Source organism: Patagioenas fasciata, chromosome 1 (assembly GCF_037038585.1).
Source record: "Patagioenas fasciata isolate bPatFas1 chromosome 1, bPatFas1.hap1, whole genome shotgun sequence".
NCBI lineage: Eukaryota > Metazoa > Chordata > Aves > Columbiformes > Columbidae > Patagioenas > Patagioenas fasciata.
The window spans coordinates 125,443,054-125,462,134 of record NC_092520.1 but is presented as its reverse complement, the minus strand read 5'-3'; the positions used below and the strand labels follow the sequence as shown (position 1 = coordinate 125,462,134).

The window sequence follows — 19,081 nt, the reverse complement described above, 5'->3', positions numbered from 1 at the left end:
CATATATATATACACACACACACAAACACACACACACACTTTGCTACTTTCTGGTGCCAAATGTTACTTTCCTTAGGTTTTGGAAAACTGGCATTGCAAGCAACAGGAAAACTGCTCCTTTTCCAGTGAGCCACAGCTCTATGGCTGTGGATGCCCCCAGTGTTGTGGTATTCCCTTTCCTCTGGATATACACCTTGGTAGAGAGGACAGCTACAGGTACACGTGGAGCAGGACACTGAGCAAACAACAATAATGTCGTCTTTCATTCGTAAAGTTCACCAGCAAGAAAAAAGGTTTATTCTGTTTGACCTGAGAGAACGAAAGGTTCTCAGTAAAAGCTGTGCATGTTGTTTCCCAAACAGGTAAGACTTTGCCCAAGAAAACCACTTTCCTCTTATATGTAGCTACCTCTGGAATCAACAAACAACAGTATTTAACCTCAGCCTGTTCCAGCACCAATTCAGTGCGAAAGTAACCCAAACCTGTAAATGGCATCTGTATCTTCAATGCTCACTTGAGTAGGGTTTGATGGGATTAGTACAGTTATTTTAATACTTGAACATCAATGTTTAATATGCAAACTCATGTAGCAGCACAGTCACATACTCAATATACTTTTATCCCTTTTTTCTCCATCTGAAAGGAGATATTTTGCAGGAAGAATGTCCTTGATATCTGCTAAAAACTGTGGGGTTTAGTTTAAGAAGAAACGAAGAAGCAAAATGTTCCTCCTAAAAAAAACTTTTATACAATTAAAACATACATGTTTAGCATTTTACATTCCAGATCTCTTAAGTACAGAAGCCTGCTTTACTGAGTCCTTCTTGGTTTAAAAGATTAGAACATTTTACACAGGCTTTCAAAATTTCAGATGTATAGCAAGTCACATAGAGAACATTTGATATACTGACTTACATACAAAAAGCTAAACAAGTGCTTTAGTTGGAAAAATACATACATATATTTGAAGATCTGTTACTTAAACAGCAGATTTATGATAATTTTAGAATGTAAAATAGTAAGTGCAAGTAATTTTTCTTCTTAAATAGTACTATACAGAACTCCATTTCATACAAAAATAGACATCCATATTTTTTTTCTGTGGCAAATTTAGGGTTATGTATTTGTTTGGGGATGAATCCTTTTTGAATGCACAACTGGAATAGTTACAACTTTGGGAAACTAAAATACTGGCTTTAGCTAACCTAAACTTTTTAAATAGTTATAGAAATACATAACCCTGAATATACAAATAAGGAAAAACCCCTACATTTTCAATGGAGTAGATCAATGTAGTGACACTGAAATAAAATCAGGTTACCAGTGAGTGAACTAAGGGGCCTCTCTTTCATGGCAGGTGTCCACAACTCTACACAAATCTGCAGTTCCCTCTGTATTTGTCAGTGTTGGCTGAGGAACCTGCTGTTTGGGGCTGCAACAGCTGCAGTCTGGCCAGGTCCTTGGCTCTGGCTGTCTCAGGTGACAGCTCATGTGCTGACACTGCAGCAAGCAGGGGCAGGGACAGGCCCAGCTCTGACCTTGGCTCCAAGCCTTCAGCCTTTGGGATAAGACATAGATGATGAGCCACAGTAACATTAACATGCAGTTAACATGAAGCAAGCATTGAAATGCAGGCTGCTAGCACCTTTGAAAATATATACTAGGGCAAAATACTTTCTGAAGGAACATATGGTTTCAAGATGAAATTACATTGTATTAAATTAATCTATATACAGCAAAACAAAATACAGCCAGAGTTAAAATCACGACTGCTCTAAAAGCAGGTAGCCCTTGTAGAAGTCTAGCCTGACCCAGGACCGTTTATTCTCTTCTAATACATGCATATATGGCTCTATGTTAAAGGTGACCTTCAGTGATTACTCCCAGTTTCATGGGTTGGGAACAGGCCATGGGTCAGCAAAACCAGCTCCCATAGCTGGAAATTTGGTATTGTTAAAAGTAATAAAAACAACAGCCTACCAGTAACATTAGGGATGTGCAAGTTATGTTTTTTCTACTGCTCCGTCTTACATGCTGAGCTGGTAACTCCAGTTCGAAATTGTCTAAATGAACAAAATAAATTGCATTTTAGCAAGACATGATTTCAGGTTCAGGATTGCTTGGAGCATGCACCATTTCACTTGGGACACAATAGTCCAACCCAACTTTTTTCAGGCTCATTAGTGCATTAATTCCTCAGTGAGCTTCCATCAGTTTGAGAGGAAGGTAGAGACAACATTTCTGAAGAGCTTTTCCCATAGTACCATATTATCTCTTGCCATTTGTATCCTGCAAAGCTTATGTCTGGTCTTTTGCATTCACTGTCAGTACTTCAGATGAAGAGTAATGGTGACTTTCATAGAAGTGGCTTCTAAAGAATCAGCTTCCCTGAAGAAAGACATCAGATCAACTTCCCATCTTCCAGATTTGTGAAAAATTCAGTTGTTTTAGGAGTTGGTGCTTGGCATGAAGGAAAGTAGAGAGGAGTTACTGCTTAAGGTTCCAGTGGTGTGTGACTTCAGTAGTGTGGGTTTTTTTCCCCCTTTAGGTGTCAATATCCCAAAAGTCCATCTGCGTGGTGGTTTTTACTCACAATATTTCAATATCCCATTTTTGTGAATGTTTGTCATCTATTGGCTGATTCATAATGATATGATTCTTGTCATAATAATTTCCTCCTTAAAAATAAAAACAAAATCATGAAGAGAAATTTTTAAAAAGAAGAGATGCTCAGAAAAGTCTATGCATAATCCTTTAAAAAAATAACCAAGTAGGAGAATTAGTTGAAAAATTCTGCGAGGTAGGGAGGTGATGTCCACCCCTCTGCTTCTCTGTGTCTCCTTCAAATGGTCACTTGTCAGCCTAGGCCCTGAGGAGCTCCATGAGTTAGGAAGCAGAGTGCACCATAACCTGGAGTCCTTAAGTGTACCTTTGTGTGCAGAAGAAGCAACACTAAAGAGATTTTGCTTTTGGCAGATTCCAAGCTCCTGCTGCATGTCTGGGTTTTTAAGGCACATACGGCTACAGAATTACAGAGATTCATAGACACACGTGAGATCATTTGGTGTAGCATACCCATTGCAACAATAAACTTAGAAGTCCTTAAAATGAAATTTCTCTCATTTGAATACATATAACATAAAAATTACTGCATTTTTAAAATCATTAAACTATAAATAAAAAATCCGTGAAAAAAAGTAAGTGTTCCAAAGAGCTACCAAGTGGTTTCTCACCACCCCAGCCATCAGCATTATCTTTTGCAGTGACCTGGGCAGCACAGCTTCCTGGTAATGTAAGAGTTGCCATTAGTATTACCAGTTGCATTTAATGACTTTGTACTATTTACGAATTAGTAATGGTGGTCAAACTCCATAATTGTGGAAGCCAGGAATGCCCTGTGAGTTTAGCATCAGGGGCTAGGAATTCATTATTGGTAAGTTTGAGCTGCAGAGGTCAGACGTGTAAGGGCCAGTGGGACATTCACCAACAAGGCTGATGGCTTCACCTGTGGGATGTGCCCTCAACCCTGGGCTGTGTCCTGATCCCCGAAGCCACGTGTTGCTTGTCAATCCCTCTAACTTATTGCCAGTGTCTCCCAGACCGCTGATGACCATGGTTGCCTCCAGAAGGAGAGCTTGTCTCAAAAAGACTGTGGCAACGCAGACTGAGGTTCTGTCCCGAACGGTGTCTGTTCAGGTCTCCAGCTGCAGGGAGTGCCAGAGCCTGCTGCTGCTGGGGGAGGGAGGCCAGCACTCCACCTGTGTGAGGTGTGAGCAGGTGCAAGATCTGCTCGACATGGTTGTGAAACTTAAGGAGGAGGTTGAGACGCTGAGGTCCATCAGGGAGTGCAAAAGGGAGATCAACTGGTGGAGTAACACCCTGACGTGCCAGTCGGAAAGGCCCCAGGGAGGTACCCCCCAAAAGGAGATGGATCTCCTGCCCTCTCGGACAGAGGCGGAGGTCCTGAGACAGCCCCACCCTTGTTGCTGTCGGGCAGAGGTAGGGGTCCTAAAAGACGACTAGGGTAGGAAGCACATTCCAGTTCTGCATCACGGACAGCCCCCTTCCCTGCCTGCTTTGCCTCCCCAGGTGCCCCTCCATAATAGGTTAGAGGCCCTGGATCTGGAGGAAGAGGTAGGTGAGGAGGTGGTGCCAAGCCTGCCTACAAGATCACATAGGAAGAGGCGGTTGACTTCACAACTTAAGACTGCCTCTGATAAGAAAGAAAGAAGGGTGATTGTAATAGGAAATTCCCTTCTAAAAGGAGCAGAGGGCCCAATATGCAGGGTTGACCCTCATCTTAGGGAAGTTTGTAGTCTACTTGGAGCCCGGATCAAGGATATTGCTAGAGAGCTCCCCAGACTGGTGCACCTGACAGACTACTACCCGCTGCTGGTCTTCCAGACAGATGGGGAGGAAGCTGCTTCCCGTAGTCTGAGGGGAATGAAGAACGATTTCAAGGTTTTGGGAAGGATGGTGAAAGACTCAGGGGCTCAAGTGATCTTCTCTTCGCTCCTTCCATCTTCAAGTGACAATGTGGGACGCAATAGGAAAATTCAGTCTCTAAATGGTTGGTTCCAAGACTGGTGCTACAGGCAGGGCTTTGGATTTTTTGATAAAGGCTGGTTTTATAAGACTCCAGTCTGGACTGTGTTATGTGGGAAAGGTTTATCTTGCAGGGGCAAAAGGATGCTGGGGCAGGAATTGGCTGGGCTCATTTGGAGAGCTTTAAACTGGGCTCGAAGGGGGATGGGGTTGTAGCTGGGCTTGTCCCAGTGGGGCAGCATTCTAAAACTAATGAGGACCGGGTGGCCTCCTGTGCCCCTAGGGAGAAATTGGTGTGTTCTGCTCGCTCCCTGAAATGCCTGTACACCAATGCGCGCAGCATGAGGAATAAGCAGAAGGAGTTAGAATCCTATGTTTGGTTGGGAGATTATGACCCAGTGGCAATTACAGAAACATGGTGGGACAGTTCACATGACTGGAATGTGGTCATGGATGGCTATGCCCTTTTCAGGAAAGACAGGCCAGCCAGGCGTGGTGGTGAAGTTGCTCTTTATGTGAGAGAGCAACTATAATGTACTAAATTCTGCCCAGGAGCGGATGAGGAGCGAGTTCAGAGTGGATGGGTCAGAATTAAGGGGCAGGCTGGCAGGGGTGATACAATTGTGGGTGTCTATTACAGGCCACCAGATCAGGCTGAGGAAGTTGATGAGGCCTTCTATGGGCAGCTGAGAGTGGCCTCACAGTCACAGGCCCTGGTTGTTGTGGGTGATTTTAGCTTCCCTGATGTTTGCTGGAAGGACCATTCAGCCAGCCAGCCACAGTCCAGGGGGTTCCTCCAGTGCATTGATGATAACTTCCTCATGCAGATGGTGGAGGAGCCGACTAGGAGAGGTGCACTGCTGGATCTCATCCTCACTAACAAAGAGGGTCTGGTCGAAGCAGTAAAGGTTGAGGGCTGCATGGGCTGCAGTGACCACGAGATGGTGGAGTTCAGCATCTTGTGTGGCAGGAACAGAATAGCAAGTAGAATTGCAACCCTGGACTTTAGCAGGGCTAACTTCGGCCTTTTCAAGCAATTGCTGGGGGAAATCCCATGGGCAAGACTGCTTGAAGGAAAAGGGGCCCAAGAGAGCTGGACTGCATTCAGAGATTGCTTCCTCCGTGCTCAGGATCAGAGCATCCCAACACATAGGAAGTCAAGGAACGGAGCCAGGAGGCCTGCGTGGTTGAATAGGGATCTGTTGGGTATGCTCAAGCAGAAGAGGCGAGTTTACAGGTCACGGAAGCAGGGACTGGCCACTTGGGAGGAATACAAGGCTGCTGTTAGAGGATGCAGGAAGGCAGCTAGGATAGCCAAGGCCTCCTTAGAATTACAGCTGGCGAGAGGGGTCAAGGACAGCAAGAAGAACTTTTTCAAATACATAGCAGATAAAACTAATACCAGAGGCAGTGTAGGCCCACTGATGAATGAGGTGGGTGTCCTGGTGGCAGAAGACACAGAGAAGGCAGAATTGCTGAATGCCTTCTTTGTCTACTCCGCTGGAGGCTGTCCTGGGGAGCCCTGTCCCCTGAGACCCTGGATGAAGCCAGGTCAATGGAGGAGTTTGCTTTAGTCGATGAGGACTGGGTTAGGGAGCAATTAAATGGTCTGAACATCCATAAATCCATAGGTCCAGATGGGATGCGTCCGCGGGTGCTGAGGGAGCTGGCTGAGGTCATTGCTGGACTGCTCTCCATTATCTTTGCCAAGTCTTGGGAAACGGGAGAGGTGCCCGAGGACTGGAGGAAAGCAAATGTCACTCCAGTCTTCAAAAAGGGCAAGGAGGAGGACCCGGGTAATTATAGACCGGTCAACCTCACCTCTGTCCCTGGGAAAGTAATGGAACAGCTTATCCTTGGTGTCATGTCAAGGCATATCAAGGATAAGAGGGTCATTAGGGGCAGTCAGCACGGCTTTACCAAGGGTAAGTCATGCTTGACCAACCTCATAGCCTTTTCTGAGAATGTAACAAGATGGATGGATGATGGCAGAGCGGTGGATGTGGTCTACCTTGACTTCAGCAAAGCCTTTGACACAGTCTCCCACCCCATCCTCACAGCTAAATTGAGGAGGTGTGGTCTAGACAATAGAGTAGTGAGGTGGGTTGCAAACTGGCTTAGGGAGAGAAGCCAGAGAGTGGTGGTCAATGGTGCGGAGTCCAGTTGGAGGCCAGTATCTAGTGGAGTGCCTCAGGGGTCAGTACTGGGGCCAGTATTGTTCAATATATTCATTAACGATTTGGACGAGGGAATTGAGTGTACTATCAGCAAGTTTGCTGATGACACTAAGCTGGGAGGAGTGGCTGACACGCCAGAAGGCTGTGCTGCCATCCAGCAGGACCTGGACAGGCTGGAGAGCTGGGCGGGGGATAACCTGATGGAATTTAACAAGGGAAAGTGTAGAGTCCTGCATCTGGGCAGGAACAACCCCAGGTTCCAGTATAGGTTGGGAAATTACATGTTAGAGAGCAGTGTAGGGGAAAGGGGCCTGGGGGTCCTGGTGGACAACAGGATGACCATGAGCCAGCACTGTGCCCTTGTGGCCAGGAAGGCCAATGGAATCCTGGGGTGTATTAGAAGGGGGGTGGTTAGTAGATCGAGAGAGGTTCTCCTTCCCCTCTACTCCGCCCTGGTGAGACCACATCTGGAATATTGTGTCCAGTTCTGGGCCCCTCAGTTCAGGAAGGACAGGGAACTGCTGGAGAGGGTCCAGCGTAGGGCAACAAAGATGATCAAGGGAGTGGAGCATCTCCCTTATGAGGAAAGGCTGAGGGAGCTGGGTCTCTTTAGTTTGGAGAAGAGGAGACTGAGGGGTGACCTTATTAATGTCTATAAATATATAACGGGTGAGTGCCACGAGGATGGAGCCAGGCTCTTCTCAGTGGCAAACAATCATAGGACAAGGGGTAATGGGATCAAGCTGGAACACAAGAGGTTCCACTTGAATTTGAGAAGGAACTTCTTCTCAGTGAGGGTGACAGAGCACTGGAACAGGCTGCCCAGGGAGGTTGTAGAGTCTCCTACTCTGGAGACATTCAAAACCCACCTGGACACATTCCTGTGCGACCTCACCTAGGCGTTCCTGCTCCAGCAGGGGGATTGGACTAGATGATCTTTTGAGGTCCTTTCCAATCCCAAACATACTGTGATACTGTGCAGGGGTGCCAGGCCACTGATTTACCCAGACTTTCCACCTGAGAAGACAGCACCATAGAGCCCCCAACCTCACAACCAGCCACTGCCCTGATGCCTTTCCCTACATTAAAACCCTCATGCCAGCAGCAGGGCTTGAACAAACTGTGTGTGAGGAACAGGCATTCACCAGTGGGGCAGTTCTGCAACAATGGATAACTTCAGTCACAAGAATTTTAACCAGTCTGAAAACATGAAGAGGGAGCACTTCTCCCTTCCTGAGCCATCCCTATTCTGTGGTTGCTTTTCCTTCACCATTGTGTTTTGTAACTTGTATTTCTTGCCCTCAGCACTCCTGAAGTCCCTCAAGTAGAGTCATTGATCTGATAAAAATAAACCTCTGGGATCAAGAGAGTAAGTTTCCCCTCACCCTGTTGTTTATTGTCCCACTGTCAAGCAACTGGACATAAACCTAGCAGGGAAGACAGGATTCAGTATGTAACCTGAAGTACCAAAGAACTGGAATACTGCAATTAACTTCAATCAAAAAACGCACTTAGAACATGTAAGGTTTAGTGGTTTTTGTTGTTGTTTTTCAAAATACCTTTAATATCAAGCACCAGTTGGTCGCTGAGGTATGAACTGATGGTTCCATCCTCATTGAGTCTCCACTTCTGTCTGTCCTTCCCATGTTCTGCCCAGAGCACGACTTTGGCCCCAGGCACGTCTCTGCCACCAATAACATCCAGACATGCATTGTTAGCCTAAGGAACAAGATGAGAAATGAGATTCAGGCCATTTTATGTCTGACTTGTGTCTGTTTCAGGCACCAAGCGAACTGCAGCGATCATGCTATAGCTGGTAACAAGCCTGGCAAGCGAGCTCAGAACAGGTTATTCAGTAATTGAGCAGCTGCTTGGTCAAAGGTGGTGGTCTTTGTTACTTCATGTGCTTCTTATGCTATATCATCAGCTTTTTACATTAATAACACACTATCAAGGGCAGCATTAATAGCAAATCACGTTCTGTGCATATTACTTTCAGAGAAATTCTTAACTCTTTAGATATAATAAGCTTAAACTTTTGACTTTAGACAGAACGAGGTTTCTTCTTCCAGGAGCACCAGTCCCATTAGACAGATGTGAAAAGTTGTCCAACTTGCCAAAGCAGACATCACATCTGTCTATACATAGCAAGAGGATGTAGATTATCAGAGTTTTGGTTTAAGATGCGTGGGAAAGGCCAGAAAGTATCCTGGTGTTAACGCCAGCCAACAGTAAAAGCAAGCAACAGTAAAAGGACTGCAGGTGGTACAACCCACTCACTTCCAGCAGCTGGAGACTCACCTTGGATTTGAAGAGTCCACGACAGTAGTGCCAGATCTGGGTATTCTTGCCATTATACGGCGCCGCGCACACTGATGTTGCTCTTATATCTGCCAGGCTTCCAGCGACCGTCAGATATTTACCTTGGGCTTGGTTCTTCACTCTGACGTACACTGCCGGCTGAAACAGTGAGAAGAAAGAGAGTTATAACACCGAGATTAAGAAAGTCAATGTGAGAATGCCTCTCCTCCATCTTATATCAAATTTCTAAGGTATATGTTACAGTTCCAGTTTCAGACAAGGATGTGCAATAATAATTTGTTGGAAAAGCAGCAATGGCAGATAGTTGTGGTTTTTGTAAACATTTAAAAAATTATTTATGTCTGTAGAACTAATTGCTGTGATATGCAAATATCTCTAGTTCAGCACATTTCACTCATTCCAAGGCCAGTAAATGGGCTGTACTCCACAAGCATTTTATTCTCAGGACACAAAACTTACTGAGACACGTATTCAGCAACTTCAACCCTCATCAACTGGAATATATAGCAGGGAAGTTACGCTATTGCTTTTGAACGTGCAGGGAAAACAGAGTACTAGCTTGGCATCCCCATTTTACTCAATAAGGAGATTTTGTAGGGCTACTACAAGGTTCAAGCTTTTGCTCTGCATTTCACTGATTTCGGCGCAAATGAAGAGCAGTGAGCTACAAAGGGCAGCTTTGCTGGAATCCCAACTCAAGCACATCTTTTCCTTCTGAGAGTTTTAAATCTCTCTTTTTTTTTTTTTCATGTTAAAACAACCCCTAAGGTACAGACAATAAAACCTCTCTCCCACCAAGCATCCAGAAACTCACATGTATTAGTATGATGCATAGTTACTCTTTACAAGGAAGGGATTATATTATGAAGTCACTGAGCAAAATCTGTGTTTCATTTTGCCCGAGTTACAAATGTTTTGCTTTTTCTTGTACTACCTCTTACACTGGCAGACTTGCCTGTTTTTGTAATTTGTAATGGAGCCAGAAGGAAGAAAAAGTGGTGCAGGTTTGTAGTATTACTCCAGTCTCAAAAAAAAAAGACCATATGTCCACAGAAGTGTCAAACACAGCTAACTGACTGCACAACCTCAAGGAAGCCCCTCAGTTTGCAGGAATTTAAACCAAACCGAACCAAACAAATAGTCACACAAACCCCAAAAGCCAGAAGTCCCAGTGAAGTAGCTGAAGTAGGTCTTACAACACTACTCACTGTTGCAGCGTACAAAAAAAAAAAAGATGCTACCAAATACAAATGCTCTTCAGATTGCTGGCTGAAGAGAATTTTTCAGCTCAAATTATTTTCATTATTATTTGCAAAAACAGAGTCAAAATGGGATCCTTTGGTAGTTACCACTTCCAAAGAATTCTAGGGAGCTGTCAGCTTCTTAGACTAACAAATCACGGGGAAAGGGAAAAAAAGCTTTACTTTTCCACGGAGTGGGTGGGACAGGTAATGCATAACTAATGCTGAAGATGATTATTTTTGTTCACTGCAACATTTCCACAGTTGAATCTAGTGCTTAAAAAAAAGTGTCATTTTTCACTAGGTGAAAATGAGTTGTTCTGCGAGAAGCAGAGCTAACGAAAGTCTTTTCCAGTGGAGTTACTGCTCCAATTTCCTCCCACTCTCCCCTGTCCTTTTCCTACCCCGCTTTGAGTGGTTTGGAGCTTGTGGGTGTCACTGATGACCTGATGCATCTCAGAAAGGCAGAGCAGCAGAACTGTACCTGCTTTTCCTTGAACAAGGGGCATTGATCTCAGTCTTGCTTCTCCATCAGCCTTTCACAAAGCTGCTAACAACTCTGTGGTTTTGAGATGTAGGTCTTTGAATGAGGTTGGAATGGGCACTACTTGGGGTGAGGCAAAGAGGGAAAACCGGGTGGGGCTACATAAACTTTGCTTCTTTTGGAAATCCAGGCTACAGCACAGTAAGATTTGTTCTTGCTTCCATTTATGTTAATTATGAAACAAGCTAATGTAGAATTGGCTCATTATTATTGTTATACAGCAAAAATGTAAAAATAGAGCATCTACAGAACATGCTAATGAGCCATTCAGAACAACAAAACTGGGCTCCAAGAAACTAGAAATTATTCTATATTAGGCTCCTAAAAGGGATCTCCATAATTGCCACTGGAGAAATTTGCTGCTTCAGTAATCTTCCAGTAGGTCCCTCCGGCTCTCATAATTTGGCCTGATTGAAGGAGTACAATGCACACCATTATATTTAGTGCTAGAACTGATCCTTGTGCACTAATCCCTGTCCAAAAAAATATTGTCCTTGTACACAGTTACAGTACCTGCTTCATGGGACGAAGGGAACCAATTAATTTCCAGCCGCTGTGTTCATTCCAGTTTGAAATCTCACTGGGCTCCAGGAGAATCTGCTTCCCTAAAAAATTACATCCTTCGTATGCAATCCACCTGGATATAGAAAACAGAACATGCAAGACTACATGTTAACCATAGCTAAACTTAACTACAGGCATGTGTTCAGGGCTGTGCTCTTGAAAGCCCCCCAACCTCTCCACAGTAGTGCTAATATCAAGCCTGTATTACCGTGGCACAAAATGCCATCAGTTTCAGTGGTTTGTGACCTGTTTTGTGTTTGTCTGCCTGACACTCGTGAACTCTACTTCTTAATTATGAAAGGATCTTGTCCAGTGCTGTCTTTGTTATAATTAAAGCTTTCTGTAGCTATTCAACTTGTCTGAAAACACATACAAAATATTTATTCCAAAATCTATATATTGCCATAACAGACTTTTCCTGTAGCGAACACATCTGAGCCATGGACACAGCAAAATACTTTGCTAACACCGAGTTAAAGCATTGGCACATACAGATCCCTTGTTATCTAGACATCTGCTCCATAGATGATGTGTTGCTGCTTACAAAGGCAGCCTCAGAATCACAGATCGGTTTTGTTTATATCAACAGGCCATTGTTGTGCTGGCAGTGAATCCTAAATGCTTGACTCATTAACTCATCTGAACACAAAGCAAATCCTGGTTTCCCCACGTTACCTGTTTTACAGGTCAGCTGCCAGGAACACTGAGCGATGGATGCACTCTAAGTCAGTGTAGAAACATCCACTAACAGTGCTCATAGTGCCTGTAATTTACTTTTCACCCTATAGTGCATAATTCGGAGAAACTGACAGCTAGCCTCACTCAGGACTCCATAGAGGCTAAAATGTGCCAGCTGTGAAGTGCCTTATGATGAGTCTGTATCACTGTTTCCTCAGATTAAGTCCCATCCCTCCTGACCTTCAGAGCAGCCTGACCACCACTGCGTGTTCCTTATTTTTCTAACACATTCCTGACCGTTTTCTTACGATGTTTTCTGTGAAGTCACTGAGAATTCACTGTTAACATTCTCCTCAGATCATCGAACAGTCTCATTGGAAATGCAGCTTCTGTTGCCGAAGGAGACAGGAAGGAACGAGGAGGAAGACTGTTACAGAGCACTAACCACCTGAAGCCAGGCTGGGCTTTTGACACTCAGCAACACAGGCAGAGCTCATTTCAGCTCTCATGCAACCAGCAGCTTCCACTGTGCCACCTTTCCCACACCTTGGGGGGCCTCAGCCCCCAGCCCCCTCTGCCAAGCCACAGTCCAAGCTTGTGCCATTTCTGACTCAGGTGCTCAGTTGGCTCAGGAAGGATCCTCGTACCTAAGCCTGGCAGCAAGATGCCATTGCTATATATACATAAGCCTTCGTAATTTGCCTAAGGCTGACAGTAGGCTTTGGAGCAAGAAGCCAAAGAAACCTCTGCATTTGCTTTCCTGAACTCTTGATCACAGGCAAAGCAAATAAACCCTCTAGGACATCCCACAGACTTCCCACGATCACCTGCCACCCTCAACCGTTAAGCCACCTATCTGCTTTGTGGGACGGGGACAAGCCAAGGAGCTCTGCTTCCCAGGGAGCACCACAGGACCTCAGAGAAAGCCCAGCCTTTCTGCCCTGTCCCTTCTCACAGATGGGGAGCCAGCTAACCTGGCTTGGATGCTCACAAATGAGCAAGAAGATGCCAAAGGGCCTGGACCACTGTACTCACTCTCCCGTGCTTTTCTACTCCATGGTCCCAAAGCCATCACCCTTTATTTACAGCCACATGCACAGGCACAGTGATTTAATTTCCAGTTGCACAGCCCTGATGAGAGGGCAGAGAAAGCTCATGAAGAGATGTTTCCCACTAGGAAACACTTTAGACTGTAACACCTCCACAGAAGCATGAAGGTTTACACACTCCCACCAGAAATAAGTCAGGTGCTCCTCCCAAAGAAGGCCTTTCCTCCTCCAGACCAGCACAGAGCGCATGGGAAGAGTGGATGCTGATCTCAAGCTCAAAGGGCAGTTGTTGCTTGCCACTCTCACCAGGGCACCTCAAGACAACAGCACCAGGTGAACACTTTTCTATACATTTTCAGCAAGGGCTCATGATGGAAGTGGCAAGAGATGACAGGGACTAGGGTTTCTAGTGAACGGCAGAGCTTTGTGGGGAAGCTTATGTTCACTACAGGCCCACAGCCAAAGTCAACAGCTACTGACTGCTCTTGAAGAAAGGGAGGTTCAATCTTTAACCAACCTTTCAAGGAAACGCTTGTGTGAAATTCCTGAAAGAAAACAATCTGTGGTGCTCTGGAGCATTAGCTAGGTTAGGCTTAGCCTTTGTACCAACCTCAAAAAAAAAAATCAGAGGAGCGCTCAGCAGTGTTGTTACAGATATCCATAGAGGGGTTAGGACTTCTAGGTGGTAGACTCGAAAGGTTTCAAAAATTCATCGTATGAATCACCACACCTAAACTGTGAACAGCCTACACTAAATTCTTTGCCCAATTAAGGTTAAATTCTGTGTGGTTTTTTTGTCATCCCTTAAGACCTCTCAAGAAAATTAAAACTTCCAAAGTTAGAAATAAACACAGGAAATGTGACTTGCATTAGAAGAGCAGCAGTGACCAGTTAGTCTCAGTTGCAGGACGAGACTCTGCAAGTTATTTGTTGTGGATGTGGAGGATGAAAACATGGCTGAGACAGAACACTTGGGAATTTCTCCAAAAGGTAAAGGGGGGAGATGTGGAAGAGGTGAGAAGGTCACTTCTGCAGATGTAAAATGGTTTTCACAGAAGACCCTGGGTGTGTGTTCACACTCACAGAGGGGGGTTAAACTAATAACAGAAGAAAATTACTGTTCCAGCTGTCAGAACTGCCCCCAGCTTCTCTCAGAAGTTGCTGCCTCTTTGGCAGCTGATCAGCATGTCAGGCTTCACTGAACCACTGCAGTGGTTTACATTAAATCACTGCACTTTATAGCTGGTATTTAACAGCTGGTTAATAAAGGCAGTCCAAGTTTACTCTGCCTGTCTTTGTTAAGTCAGCAATCAAAACTTATTTACTTTTGGTTCCTGGCTCAAACAACAGGCTCTATTGTTCATTACCGTATAGGGATAAGAAGACAATTCTTGCAGGGAGAAATACAGCCTTTGCCCACAGTTTTGTTCATTTTGGGTCCTGATACAAAAAGCAGGTCTAGCATTCAACTGCATTTTTGGATTTTATATTGTCTCAAAATAGAAGTTAGAATGTAAAACACATCCTATGTAAAAAAGCAGTAGTCAGGAGAAAATGCATGCGCAGTATTAGTTCCTGTAACGTAAATCTGTCAAGAGTAGTTCTCTTATACTTACAATCCACTTCTCACCCATACAGACTGAGTGTAAAAATGAAGGTCCTCATTCAAAACAGAATTGATGGGTTCACTGAAGTGCAGCTCTCTGCCCTTGCAGCATTCCAGAGCGAATAGACTGATGGAGGGCTCAGCAAAAACCTCAGGGGGAAAGAGAAAAGAAAAAGCAAAGTTTTACTAGGAATAGTCCAACTTCAGTTGTTAGGCACGATGCACATATTTGGCCACTTTAGTTTAATTTCCACATGCTAGATCACGCTCCCTTAGCAAATGTAACAGCAAAGAAAAAAAACGTACATCCACCAAAGCAGCACACGGAGCTGAAATATACCGAATTTATCAGTGGCTTTGTCATCAGAGTATAGTGCCCCACTGACACAGGCCAGACACATGGAGTTGCTTTGAGATGCAGAGGCACCTCTGTTTGAATTTGAAAAATCTCTTTTTGATCCAATCTGTATCATCAGCGTCTTGATTCCTTTTCACAAATCCAAATTTATTGATGGAACAGGTTACAGCAGTAGTTTTCAGGGTGATCTGCAGATTGCACCTAAAGTAGTGAGGTAAATCACAAGTCCATTGTTCATAGACTTCAATTAGCAGTGGTTCACTGGAAAAAACCTTAGAGATATACAAATTCAAAAAGGTTAAAAACATAAGAAAGAAAAACATTCTCAATGTTTTAACAGACATTGCTATTTTGATTCTGGCAATCTTGAAGAAACAGCATAATTAGTTTCAGTTCTAGATGAGACATTTTTCACTTAATGTCCTTTTCTACAGCCAAGAGATTGCCTATGAAAGGAAATGAAAAGATCAGTTTGCACAAAAATGTGGTACAGCTGTAGGATCAGCAGAAAGGCACAGAAGGAACAGATTTAAATACACAAAGTCCGTGACCTAGTACAAGCAACACTTGTACAATTTTTCAGCATAAGGGAAGTATCAAAACCAAAATCATAAGCACTTGTAATTTATATCCTGATGCAGCTGGTAAAAGAAGAGGGAATAGGTTGAAATAACTGCTTCAATTAGCAGCCTCTTCAGGGAAGGCACCTTGTTCTTAGGAGATGTTACCCCGAGATAGCTGGCCCAGGGAAAAGGTAGGATCTATTCTGCAGCAAAGTCATGGCCTCAGGTGGAATGAATGAAACAAAATACTGAATTCAGGCTGACACAGGCACTGAGTAATTAAGAGAACTTAACTTTCATATTTGAAGAGGCACATGTATTGTAGTGAACTGTCTCTGAAGAGCTCAGTGGTGATTCAGGGCTTACAAATTTACTGGCACTGACTCTGTGCACTTGATACGTAGCCAGTTGTTCAAATCCTGCCTCAGAGAAATTGCTCCCCTGTGCCAGGGAAGGGACAGCCAGTGCAGGGACAATGCGAGTTGTGCAACACTGTACAAGGAGTTTGCTGAGACATTTTAAACAAGAGCCAGGGATCATCTACCTGGAGATATTTTTAAAGCACACTGCACTCCTGAAAAAACTAACGTTACGAACCAGAAAGAGATTAAAACCCGTAACATTTTTGTTTTGAAATGCCATTTTTTCCACCTGCCTTCTGCTGGATGAGGTGGATCAAATTTACAGTGTGCGTCTAAAGGCTAAAAGCAGACCTAGTGTAGGCAGTTACTTCTCAGGTTGCTTTGCTCAGTGAGGCAGTGTCATCACTCTCCACTGAGACCAGAAGCTGTGTCCAGAACAGGTCCAACAGGGAGAGTTTCCACAAGTGCATTAGTGAGCATGGGAAATACCATTTGGCATCCTTGTTGTTAGACACTGTTACCAAAGCCTAAAATTTGTCCTGCTGTCGCAACGTTCCCTACATTAAGACACAGGGATGCTACACCAGATTGACCAAGTAATCTGATACAGCGTGTCCATTTATACACCAATAATCAGAACAGCAAACTGGTGAAGTCAATTAAAACGACTCTCGCTCTCAGGTGGCTGAGACTGTTTGAACCTAATGGGCTTGAGAAAGCCCCGTCTGGCTTCTCAGAGCCCCAGGCTGTTGGTGCACAGCAGATAACGCATCTGTGAGACACACACACACACAACCCATGACAAGGACTGATACCACCTTTCCAGTGAATCCTCAGGACTCCAGCAATCCTGGCAAAGATGTGAAGAACCGAAAAAAGAAAACACGCTGCTGTCTCAAGCACTGAAGCTCCCCTATTTCCATAACCATATATAGAGCAATGAGCTGATCACTCACTTTATATATACCATTTTACACCAACAGCTGGCAGCAGTGACTTGGCCTGGCTTTTTTTCTCTGATTTTGTTTTCATAGCTCCATGGAAACTATCAACAGTAAAAAACAAGGTTTTGAGGCTGTATTGTTACACTTACTACGGAGGCATCTTGCTCCCAACCCTTCCTTGCAGAACGCTGAGAGGCCCTTTCACCCATTTTCAGGTTGAAGAGTCATCACCGACAGATAAGTGTGAGACCTGACAGGATCAGCTTTCTTCAAGGCCCAGTCCTGACAGGCCAGGGAGGAACGGGGCTCTCCAGGAGCCAGAGGAAAAGCAACTGGGCTGAGAACACAAGAGGGGGCAACCTCAGACTTTGGGGTTGCTTTAGGTGGGCCCCAGTCCCCAATTTTGAAAGATGAGCTAAAGACATCTACATAGTAAGTTTGCAGATGACTCCAAACTGGGCAGAAGTGTTGATCTGCTGGAGGGTAGGAAGGCCATGCAGAGGGATCTGGACTGGCTGGATTGTTGGGCTGAGGCCAACTGTATGAGGTTCAACAAGGTCAAGTGCTGGGTCCTGCACTTGGGTCACAACAACCCCAGGCAGCGCTACAGGTTTGGGGAAGAGTGGCTGGAAAGCTGCCTGGCAGAAAGGCATTTGGGGGTGTTGACTGACAGCCAACCAAACATGAGCCAGCAGTGTGCCCAGGTGGCCAAAAAGACCAACAGCATCCTGGCTTGTATCAGGAATAGTGTGGCCAGCAGGACTAAAGAAGTGATTGTGCCACTGTACTTGGCACTGGTGAGGTTGCACCTTGAATCCTGTGTTCAGTTTTGGGCCCCTCACTACAAGAAAGACATTGAGGTGCTGGAGAGAGTTCAGAGAAGGGCAATGAAGCTGGTGAGGAGCCTGGAGCACAAGTCTGATGAGGAGCAGCTGAGGGAACTGGGACTGTTTAGCCTGGAGAAAAGGAGGCTGAGGGGAGACCTTATCGCTCTCTACAGCTACCTGAAAGGAGGTTGTAGCATGGAGGGTGTTGGTCTCTTCCCCCAAGTAGCAAGTGATAGGAGAAGAGGAAACAGCCTCAAGTTGTGCCAGGGGAGCTTTAGATTGGGTATTAGGAAAAAATTCTTCATGGAAAGGCTTGTCTGGCATTGGAACAGGCTGCCCAGGGAAGTGGTGGAGTCACAATCTCTGGAGGTGATTAAAAGGTGTTTAGATGAGGTTCTTGGGGACATGGCTTAGTGCTAGAGTTAGGTTAGGTTATGGTTAGACTCCATGACCCTGAGGGTCTCTCTTCCAACTGAAATGATTCTACAATTCTGTGATTTACCCACCACTGCCAAGTCATTGCCATCTCTAGGTCAGGATTACCTTAGCTTCCTTTCATAGTTGTTTCAAGGAAAACACCTGAAACATCATCCTTTGGGCAAAGTTTGCCAACTGAAGAATGACAAAGCACTTATATAATTACTTAACCTGATCTTTGTGCTTTGAGGAACTAATTGCCTTGCTCAAGTACCAATGAAATTTCAAGAAGTTTTTTGCTTGTCCTGTTTTTAATACCACTGTCCATGGAGAAACTTGAAAAGATTTAATATATTCAAGAGGCCGGTGATTAAGGAAGACTATATTTACACAGCATTTCAAGGATAAGCAGCCTTGCAAACTGTTAAATACAGTGATATTCTTTACTTAACAGGTGTGGTAGTCTATGGCTAGTACAGCATGTGATGCCATGAATGCAACACTGTTTTTTTCCTCTTCACGCTGTGGTTTCAGAGGCTGAACAGTAGGCCATGGCAATCAACTCAACAAAACCTCTCACACAGTTCAACTCAGCTCAGGTTTTCCCCTCAGTGACTTCCATCTTATTTTAGCAGAGAGAATTTTTGCACCACAAATTTTTCACAATTCAGAATAGAGTTTTATGCTTTACCAGTTCAGAAAAAAGTGAAGTGTTTGATATTAAAGAAAAATCAGTGCAAGATGAGCTTCCTTTCAAATGCCTTTTGTTTGCAGCACAAGGCTTAGGTGCTTGACCTACTGAAAGGGAATAGTGTACAGACACAAGGCAGCTAACCAAAAGGTGCTACAACTGAAAATCAAGTGCACAAGGGAATTTGCATGCA

The 19,081-nt window shown here is 44.5% G+C and overlaps 1 protein-coding gene across 1 annotated transcript in view; it reads right to left on the bottom strand.

Moving 5' to 3' along the window:
• Window positions 1-274: 274 nt before the first annotated feature.
• CRYBG3 (crystallin beta-gamma domain containing 3) overlaps window positions 275-19,081 on the bottom strand; it is a 99,376-nt gene continuing 80,569 nt past the window's right edge. Inside the window, exons 16-20 of the mRNA XM_071816632.1 lie at window positions 14,737-14,876; window positions 11,343-11,466; window positions 9,024-9,182; window positions 8,282-8,441; window positions 275-2,678 (exon numbers count right to left, since the gene is read on the bottom strand). Of these exons, the coding sequence (XP_071672733.1) occupies window positions 2,590-2,678; window positions 8,282-8,441; window positions 9,024-9,182; window positions 11,343-11,466; window positions 14,737-14,876 (672 nt within the window). The 3' untranslated portion in view covers window positions 275-2,589. The remainder of the gene's footprint in view (window positions 2,679-8,281; window positions 8,442-9,023; window positions 9,183-11,342; window positions 11,467-14,736; window positions 14,877-19,081) is intronic.